Source organism: Pelobates fuscus, chromosome 8 (genome assembly GCF_036172605.1).
Source record: "Pelobates fuscus isolate aPelFus1 chromosome 8, aPelFus1.pri, whole genome shotgun sequence".
Taxonomy (NCBI): domain Eukaryota; kingdom Metazoa; phylum Chordata; class Amphibia; order Anura; family Pelobatidae; genus Pelobates; species Pelobates fuscus.
Genome location: NC_086324.1, coordinates 8906509 through 8917102, shown reverse-complemented (window position 1 = coordinate 8917102; position 10594 = coordinate 8906509). Strand labels below are relative to the sequence as shown.

At 38.4% G+C, this 10594-nt stretch overlaps 1 protein-coding gene across 1 annotated transcript in view; it reads right to left on the bottom strand.

The window, feature by feature from the left end:
• Positions 1-213: 213 nt before the first annotated feature.
• PTPN4 (protein tyrosine phosphatase non-receptor type 4) overlaps positions 214-10594 on the bottom strand; it is a 77888-nt gene continuing 67507 nt past the window's right edge. The window contains exons 20-27 of the mRNA XM_063429232.1: positions 10213-10379; positions 8909-8999; positions 8149-8210; positions 5006-5152; positions 2587-2715; positions 2072-2220; positions 1359-1494; positions 214-1077 (exon numbers count right to left, since the gene is read on the bottom strand). Coding sequence (XP_063285302.1) covers positions 994-1077; positions 1359-1494; positions 2072-2220; positions 2587-2715; positions 5006-5152; positions 8149-8210; positions 8909-8999; positions 10213-10379 — 965 coding nt within the window. The 3' untranslated portion in view covers positions 214-993. The remainder of the gene's footprint in view (positions 1078-1358; positions 1495-2071; positions 2221-2586; positions 2716-5005; positions 5153-8148; positions 8211-8908; positions 9000-10212; positions 10380-10594) is intronic.

Below are 10594 nucleotides of genomic sequence, written 5' to 3'. Positions count from 1 at the left end.
AATAAATAAATAACAGGCTTACCACTTCATGCAGAAATATATATATATATATATATATATTTTAATTTTAATAAAAGAGGTTGTTTGTTTATACATGTTCCCTTTAAAAAGTAGAATGTAAAGTTAATTTTTGTAAGGAACCACCTCTCCACCAGAGGGCGTACAACCTCATGCAATTACTGAAATGACAATGGGAAGAGCACCATGGGGGATTATGCTGCCCATTCAGACTGGATATCCCTGTACTAAACAGTTCAGAAAGCCAAACCAGACATAAACTCAGTACTTGGAAGGGGGGGAAGAGGGGGAAGAGTCCTCTAGGTTGATTAAGTCAGGCGTTTGTAGAAAATTATTTAGGATTACTTTCCGGGGGTGGAATTTAGAAACTGATTATCCCATAATGCATTGGGCCTACTGTGAACTAAACATGTTTCATTCATTAATGCCACAGCTTTACAACTGCACAGAAAGTCCCTGGGAAATGAATAGCAGTATACCCTGGGTGCAGACAATAGGGATAATGGGAATTTCAAGCCTTGTTTGCGGTGTATGAAAAGCATTACCTACTTATCTGTATGCTGCCATAGATACTTGAGTTACCTAGATTTGAAATGGAAATTCAGCCTCGATGGCACACAAACTGAGAGGAACGAGGATGGAGTAGGGGGCAGGTTCGTGGCACAAAAGCAAAGTTACATAAATAAATCTCATTCTGTTTGTTCAGAGCAAAGCAGGAGCTGAAACTTTCTTTAAAAAAAGTCGTTCAATGCATGAGAAATGTAGAGTTTCAGAAATCTATTTTTCTTTTGTTTGTTTCAACATAAAGTGCAACAGTGCTGAAGTTTCCAAAGTCCATCGTTAACTCCTTGCTCAGTTCACCAAAACCTCTTAAGCTGGGTGATTTGGCGCTCTCCACGACGTCTGTTTCTCTCCGATCCCGGCTGTGGGACGGAATTCCTGTATTCGTATCCTGACTTCTACGTACTCCTCAATTTATGAAGTGATGCTTTTTAAAGGTTTAACAATTCCTTTTTCGTATACCTTCAAGATTGCTTCACAGACAAACCGGTACTGGCTCTGGGAATTAAAAAAGAAACAAGGATAAGAAATTCAACAGAGAAACCAGGGAGATTCTGTATGTCAAGCGATTGAATGTTCTGAAATAATATGGCCTTACCATGATCAGAACACATTTCAAACATAAACAACAAATGCACTAACTGACAGACCACACAATATTAAAATACAATATGTCAGTAAGCCTGGTAGTAGAATACATGGCAATGCTGCTCGTTGAAGAGGGCAGAGGGAGAGAGAGTGTGTGTGTGTGTACACTAAATTATTATCCTTATTATTACCGGAGTCTGGATCATCATTGCCCTCTGGTCTCTCATTGTCCTGACAATATCCAGGGGGTACACAGCTTGGTTACACTCCATTAGGCACATTGCCGTCTCCATTGTGATCAAAACTCCTGTCCGACCAATCCCAGCACTAAAACATAAAGAAAGCAACATTGGCAAAGGAGCAAATAATACCGTCCCATTGCAGAACATGTACTACTTGCTACAGTGATGAACTGGCTTCAATTCAGAGGTGGCACTGGAAAAAGAATAGATGGAAAGGGGTAATGGGAAGTAAGAAAGTGGAGTCCCCATACTGCCCCTAGGCAGTATAAGTCGTACGTGGCTCTCAGGATCCTGCAAGAAGTCACAGGACCTTTCAATTACCAGCTAGAACAGTACAGCATGAATCTAGGATTGAGTTTTTTCCTAACCCGATGCGGCACCTAGTAACCCGCAGAGTACTCTATTACACTGCCTGCTGCTATAGTACTGTAAAGTGCTGCGGGAAATGGTGGTGCTATAATAATAGTAATAGGAATATAACAAAACGCTTTACTGGAGGATTCAGCCAAATAAACGAATCTGTCGGAATTAGTACACTATGCTAGCTGATTAATTCTATGATATGGTATGTTAATGGCGTCTGTGCTCTCATTATAAATGGCCAGTACCGCCCCAGTACTGAAGGATAACTATTGTGACATGTTACAAGTCTGTAAAGGTACCTGCAATGGACAATGACTGGCTCATTGCGATCAGATCTCTTCTGCCGTACAAGGCACACAAAGTCCAGGAAGTCACTAGAATCATCTGGAACGCCATGATCCGGCCACGCAGTGTACTGTATCTGGGTGAGTGCCCGGCTTTCGCTTTTCTAGAGAAGGACAGACATACTGAAAATTGGAGGGGGGAATTCTACTCAGAAGCAAACAAGCTAATTACAGACAATAATCTAATGCAGAAATGGACAATTTGTTTAAAATACATAGTATATAAGAGAAACAAGTGGCTCCAACTGCAGTATCAAAAAGGTCAAGTCCCCACTAAGATAAACTGAGGTTTTCATCCTTCCAGGGTCAATAAAATTAACATCAATAAATACATATCAGCAACAAGCGTGTAGTGAACCTTTTCTGGTGAATACTTTAATAAAGTTATATTTTTATTGATTTACAATCCTGGAATAGCAGTAATAACTATCTGGTATAACTTCATAATGTGTAAAATGCTTGCAAAGTACCTCCAAGTTAGTCAGTGTCATCTCTCGAAAAACATAAGCTGGATTCCCATCTTCCGAATGGCAGGTTATTTGGAAGTTCCCGAACTCAGACACGACCAATGGCTCGGGCCAGTACTGATGGCATTTTACCTTCAAGGACAGAATAAGCTCTAGAAAGATTGCATCTCAAATATGATATTGTACAACAAATGTATGTGTTCAGTGGGAGATCGCATGTTGTCAACACATTTGTTTGGTTTGTTTTTCTGTATTTTTAAGGAAGTGAGAAGTTCCCGTTTTGCAATGATTTTTTTTTTTTTTTTAATTCTTTATTTTTATTGTGCATGAGGTAACAACAGGCTTGTAGAGCCACAACAGCTGCTACAGGCTTTTACATAACATTTTAGTATTTTAAAGTGTGGCAGATTAAACAGCACATTTTACTTTTAGGAAAACATGAGAGTAACTAACTACATAACATCGATGAGTTGGTTTAGACATGCTAAGCTAGACAAGCTTATGAGGAGTTAGGTCACGTTTACAATCATGTTAACTACATGACTTTGCGTTCATGAGGAGGTCAAACAGGTATACTTATGCCATATTTACAACTGCTTGGGTGCTCGCTTTAGTTAAGGATCAAGAGGAGCCTGACAGGAAAGGAGGGCCAAAGGATAGACACAGAGTGGAAGGGGTGTCATAGGTTATACATTACAGTGAATTCACAGGTGATTTGCTTCAGGGATGTAAATTACTGACTATGGTGGTCTAATAAGTGATCCAGTTCACAGGTGACCGCAAGGCTGGCATAAACATAGAAAGTAAAACTAAAATGGGCGGTGAGAAAGTAAACAAAGAGAGTCCCCAGGGTCTGAGGTAATGCTGCCGTCAGCCGATGCCTTGCGGGGCGACAATGACGTCCCGGTATGGTGCTCTGTGTCTCGCTTTCGGTGATCCGAGAGTGCAGGCAGCTGTGTCTTCCGTGGGGTGGCGTGGTTCGGTCATTGGGTAAGTCACAGTCCCGGTCGTAGGTCTTACTTTTGGCTGTAGTTGTGAGCCGCTGTGGGTCCGCTGCAAGTGGTTCGTTCATTGGGTAAGTCACAGTCCCGGTCGTAGGTCTTACTTTTGGCTGTAGTTGTGAGCCGCTGTGGGTCCGCTGCAAGTGCTCTGGGGTTGCTGCTTTTTCCGGAATTACCGATCAGCCATATTGTGCTGTGATTCTCCGGGGTTGTGGTATCGCCATTGTTTGTAGGCGGTGTGGCCTTTGCTGTTTGCAAGCTTGCGTTGCCTTCTTTCGGGTTGTTGCTCCCGTACCACTTTTGCCCCCAGTGTGTCTCCGAGCAGCAGCCTTTAATTCAGCCTCTCTCCGTTGCCTGGACGCCTTGGTAGGGGAGTCCGGGAGAACTTCCGTGCCCCTTTTCCTGGCCTTCTGTTCCCGACCCCTTGGTGTGCCGTCGGGTGTTGTTGCCGGTTCCGGGGGTCTCTAAAGTGCCTCCAGCTTGGCCCAGAATGCTTCAAAAATGTTGTTGAGTCTGAGCTCGGTTTCGCTGGCGGCGGTGCAGGAGATGGTGGTAAGCGAAGCGTCCGCCATATTTTGGGCCTTAGGTGTGCCGCCTAGACCTTGTGGTCGTTCTGTGTGTGGTCGGCTTGGCCCGGGATAACCCCCGCCGGGCCATAGGGGGGGGGAACGAGGGCTCCTGGCCATGTTTCCAGCCGCTTTTGGTGGCAGGAGAGCGGCCGTCTCTCCCGCGCTTGCCATGCATGGAGGCCGTTTCCTGGTATCGGGTGTACGTCTCATGGAATGTCGCTTGACAGGTGTCTGTGTATTCCTTTCGTTGTGCCCCTACACCAGGTAACCTTTAGTTTTAGTTTAGTCGCTTATTTTCCTTTTTATAGGTCCCTGTTCTATTATAACCCCAATAAGGGATTATTATATTAGGTAATAGGTCCCTGTTCTATTATAACCCCATTAATACAACCCCATAGGAAAGCATTGAATCAATGTTTTTCTATGAGGTTTTAGCTGCTGCTGGATGTCCTCATGCCTAGTCGTCTAATGACACGGAAGCGCCCTCTAGTGGCTGCTTGGTAGATAGCCACTAGAGGAGGAGTTAACCTTGCAATGTAATTATTGCTGTTATTGAGAAACTGCAATAATTACAATTGCAGGGTTAAACTGACAGGGACAGTGCACCCAGACCACTTAAATGAGCTAAAGTGGTCTGGGTGCCTGTAGTGTCCCTTTAATAGGCCCCTGATGCACTATTACCCTAATAGGGTATTATTATATTAGGTAATAGGAAACTATATTTGGTAACGGTTATATTATTCTAATTCTAACAGGATAGTATGGTAAATAATAATAGTACCATTATGAGAAAAACCAAAAGCTGTAAAGTCTAACGATAGATATAGTGTTATGTCTGAAATAAACTCTTACTCTTCCACGCTCCACTTGAGTGGTCAGCATCACTACCATAGACGAGCCTTGCTCCCAAGTCATTTGCCAGAAATCTGGACACGTGTTGGGCAGAGGTCCCTGGCACGCAATGTACCTGTTGATTATGCTGGAAGAAGGTATTTCCATCTGCAGTTACACAAGAATACATACATTAAATAAAAACTGGTGGAGTAGAAAATGAGTTTCACATGAGTATACATCACTGGGAATGCAGCAAGGAAGTCATTAAATCCCTGTGCTACCTGATGCAATAATAAAGTGGCTTTGATCAGAAATGTTATTTGCAGCATGGAATCGCATGCTTTCAGCAACCTATCTGACCCTGATTTTAAGCTGTCAGCAGTAATTACACTCTTACTATAGCACGGTTATCTGAAAACATCAACATTTGGAAAATAGTATTTTAAACAGATACATTTTCCTTTTAATTGTTTTTATTCTAACTGAGAAGTCACTGAATCTATCAGGCATGTCTGCTTGTGTGCGCACTGATACAGCATTCAGAAAGACTGCTGGTCTGATGTGATGAGTAGAGCACTCCTGTTATCTCAGTGAAAGAGATAGGAGACCAATCTGCTATTTGATTGACAGCCAGGGAACACTTCATAATTATTAAAGTACTGATTTCTGCGAGAAACTACATTTTAAATGCAAATAAAGTACTTTCAGTCAGCTGAAGTGCTTTGTGTGTGTAGAGCGGACCTTTAAAGAAATTAATTTCCAACTGGAATTGCCAACTGGACTTTTTTAAACCAGGTTACAATGCTACTGTGCATGTTAGTACCCAGGACAACCGTTTCCCATTCTCTGGAGATCCTAAAATTTATTGTATATGTAATACACGGGGTTTTATTGTATATGTAATACACAGAGTTTTATTGTATATGTAATACACGGGGTTTTATTGTATATGTAATACACAGAGTTTTATTGTATATGTAATACACAGAGTTTTATTGTATATGTAATACATGGGGTTTTATTGTATATGTAATACACAGAGTTTTATTGGATATGTAATACATGGGGTTTTATTGGATATGTAATACATGGGGTTTTATTGGATATGTAATACATGGGGTTTTATTGTATATGTAATGCACAGAGTTTTATTGGATATGTAATACATGGGGTTTTATTGTATATGTAATACATGGGGTTTTATTGTATATGTAATACATGGGGTTTTATTGTATATGTAATACACAGAGTTTTATTGGATATGTAATACACGGGGTTTTATTGGATATGTAATACACAGAGTTTTATTGGATATGTAATACATGGGGTTTTATTGGATATGTAATACATGGGGTTTTATTGGATATTTAATACACAGAGTTTTATTGTATATGTAATACACAGAGTTTTATTGGATATGTAATACACAGAGTTTTATTGGATATGTAATACACAGAGTTTTATTGGATATGTATTACATGGGGTTTTATTGTATATGTAATACACAGAGTTTTATTGGATATGTAATACATGGGGTTTTATTGGATATGTAATACATGGGGTTTTATTGGATATGTAATACATGGGGTTTTATTGGATATGTAATACATGGGGTTTTATTGGATATGTAATACATGGGGTTTTATTGGATATGTAATACATGGGGTTTTATTGGATATGTAATACATGGGGTTTTATTGGATATGTAATACATGGGGTTTTATTGGATATGTAATACATGGGGTTTTATTGGATATGTAATACATGGGGTTTTATTGGATATGTAATACACGGGGTTTTATTGGATATGTAATACACAGAGTTTTATTGGATATGTAATACATGGGGTTTTATTGTATATGTAATGCACAGAGTTTTATTGGATATGTAATACATGGGGTTTTATTGGATATGTAATACATGGGGTTTTATTGGATATGTAATACATGGGGTTTTATTGGATATGTAATACATGGGGTTTTATTGGATATGTAATACATGGGGTTTTATTGGATATGTAATACATGGGGTTTTATTGGATATGTAATACATGGGGTTTTATTGGATATGTAATACATGGGGTTTTATTGGATATGTAATACATGGGGTTTTATTGGATATGTAATGCATGGGGTTTTATTGGATATGTAATACATGGGGTTTTATTGGATATGTAATACATGGGGTTTTATTGGATATGTAATACATGGGGTTTTATTGGATATGTAATACATGGGGTTTTATTGGATATGTAATACATGGGGTTTTATTGGATATGTAATACACAGAGTTTTATTGGATATGTAATACATGGGGTTTTATTGGATATGTAATACATGGGGTTTTATTGGATATGTAATACACAGAGTTTTATTGGATATGTAATACATGGGGTTTTATTGGATATGTAATACATGGGGTTTTATTGGATATGTAATACATGGGGTTTTATTGGATATGTAATACATGGGGTTTTATTGGATATGTAATACATGGGGTTTTATTGGATATGTAATACATGGGGTTTTATTGGATATGTAATACATGGGGTTTTATTGGATATGTAATACATGGGGTTTTATTGGATATGTAATACATGGGGTTTTATTGGATATGTAATACATGGGGTTTTATTGGATATGTAATACATGGGGTTTTATTGGATATGTAATGCATGGGGTTTTATTGGATATGTAATACATGGGGTTTTATTGGATATGTAATACATGGGGTTTTATTGGATATGTAATACATGGGGTTTTATTGGATATGTAATACATGGGGTTTTATTGGATATGTAATACATGGGGTTTTATTGGATATGTAATACATGGGGTTTTATTGGATATGTAATACATGGGGTTTTATTGGATATGTAATACATGGGGTTTTATTGGATATGTAATACATGGGGTTTTATTGGATATGTAATACATGGGGTTTTATTGGATATGTAATACATGGGGTTTTATTGGATATGTAATACATGGGGTTTTATTGGATATGTAATACATGGGGTTTTATTGGATATGTAATACATGGGGTTTTATTGGATATGTAATACATGGGGTTTTATTGGATATGTAATACAAGGGGCCTCCTTAGTTCAGTGCTAAAGAGAATGTCATGCATCCCAAGTATTGAGCAATCTCTCCACTCACATTGATATAGTTTGCATTAATGTAGTCTTCACCGTCCTTCAAAATGACCCGAGTGGCATCATCTATAACAAGTAATGGGATCATTAGAAGGAAATATATTAAAAACAAATGTTAAAATAAATAAAACTCCTTAATGGCATGTGTATTTCTTTGTGTTTGTGAAGAAATCCAAAGTGAATTTTAAATTTAAGGTGAAAATAGCCAAATTGAAGTCAGCTACTCTAAATGTAAAATTCACTTTTAATTCACACGTCAGTGAATAACCCGGACAAAGTCACAGAGTCATTGTTTCCCTCACCCCCTCCGGAATAACATTTGTAGAATAACTCAGAACATTCACGTTTATTCACGAAAGTGAGAATTGTTGGGAATTCAAAGGGAATTTTACATTTAAAACCAAAGTATTCCAACTAGAAGCATAGATGGCTTTTCAAATTCAGCTATTTTGGCCTAGAATTTCCAACAATTCTCACTTTGGTGACAAAATCCTATTTGACTGCTTGCATTTTTCTGGGAGGTGGTGTTCCCACTAAGTACGTGCCCTGGGGCAGACACACTGCAGGTTATAGAATTTATAGAGACTCGGTACTTGGAATTAGGAGAGAGAATTCATTCATTCGATTTGTGAAGGGACATATCATCTTGTTGATTTCACTGCTTAGACCTAGACAGATTTCACAAGTAGCAGATTAAATTGGTCTTTTGAGGATAAATGTATACACATCGTGTACAGCATGAAAGAAATCAGGATCATACTTACAAGGCGAAATATCTCTGTATCTGTTTTTGGGAATATTTTGAGGTAATTTGGCACAAGACATGGTCATCCCAGGCTTCTTCCTATACAGTTGCTAGAAAGGAGTGGGAAAGGAAATTCAATACATATATCATCCAAAAATTGAGAGGTTTAAAAAAGTTTGGAGTGGAACAGGTGGTGTTACATCTTACACCTTAGCCAATCTCCAAATATAAAATATCAATTTTGAGACATTTTCTTAACGCAGCAAAAGCGATGATACCTGCCCTCTGGAAACAAGTGGAGATCCCAATAAGGAACAGTGGCTACATAGTTTAGAAGAGGAGATTCATTTAGCAGAGGCTACACAGGCCTCAATAATCGGCACAGGCGATAGGCATGTTGAACAGTGGTGACCATGGAGAGGATATCTGGCGAGGGGAGAGGGCATTGATTGAGGAGATAGGAGGGTTGGGGGGGGGGGGGAGGGTTAGAGATCAGGGAGATGGCGAGGGCATACCACTTACTGGCGATTTTTGATACTTTATTTGTCTTATTTTAATTTATCTATTGAATTTTTTTTTCATTATACTTCATAATGGAAAATTCACGTGGGCTACGAATACTCTACTTCATTTGGGCAATGTACCCACACTCCCGTTGATGTGTGGATTCGGAAGGAATACCCCCATGAAAACGGAGGAACATGGTGGCAACCTTAGGGTTTAGAATGGTTTAATTGGTGGGGAAATCCTATAGTTGTATACCAGAAAGGGGTTTATGAATCAGTATGTATGGTACACCCTACCATGGAATTAGTAATTTTATATTTGACGTTGGAATGTTAAAGATTTATTTATTTTATTTTTTTAGATTAATGGAAGAAAGGAGATTTATAGTTGAGGCATATCTTGATATTGGGTGATGTGTCTAAGTTGATGCGGGGGACCTGTTCCCCATTTAAATAGTTTTACTAAATGACCAGCATTAAGTTTCCTATTTTTGTTAAAGATATAATTGGCAGATGTTACCTTGTTAGTGAATAACTCAATGGTGATACCTCTATTGGTAACCTTTGTCATAGATGTGATAAATACCACACCTGTTTAAATATTACTTACACTAATTAAAAATGAACAATTGTGTGACTAATGTATTCACTAAATATTTCTGTTATTTGGAACTTGTATGCCCTACATTGCTGTTTTAATTTATATTATTTTTTTCGTTAAAAATAAAAAAAAAATGGTTATAAAAAATAAATAAATAACACACAATAACTGCTTGGACAGTGTGAACGGTAACCATAACATATTGGCTTTCCTTACATCAAACTGTGCAAGGACCGTTCCATCAAGCAGACCCTCTGCCAGCTGTATCATAGATTCTCTAAGTGTGTCTTCATCAGAATGACCGCTGTCCACGGCAGTCTTCTCTGGGATGTACTGAAAGTCCGGCTCATTCTCCATCCTCTCCTCCACTATGTCATACACAGCTAGTAATGTAGACACAATCATTATTATATACATTATATGATTGTAAACCAAGCTCTCTATACAGGTGACTAGAATGCCAATTTAAAAATCAACCCAGAGCGTTAAAACAAGTGTAAATATCCATTTATTGTAACCTCATAAAAACAAACACTTATAGTAAGGAAATAATACGGAGATTCTTAGATAGGAACTGATTACAATTTATGTTTGGAAA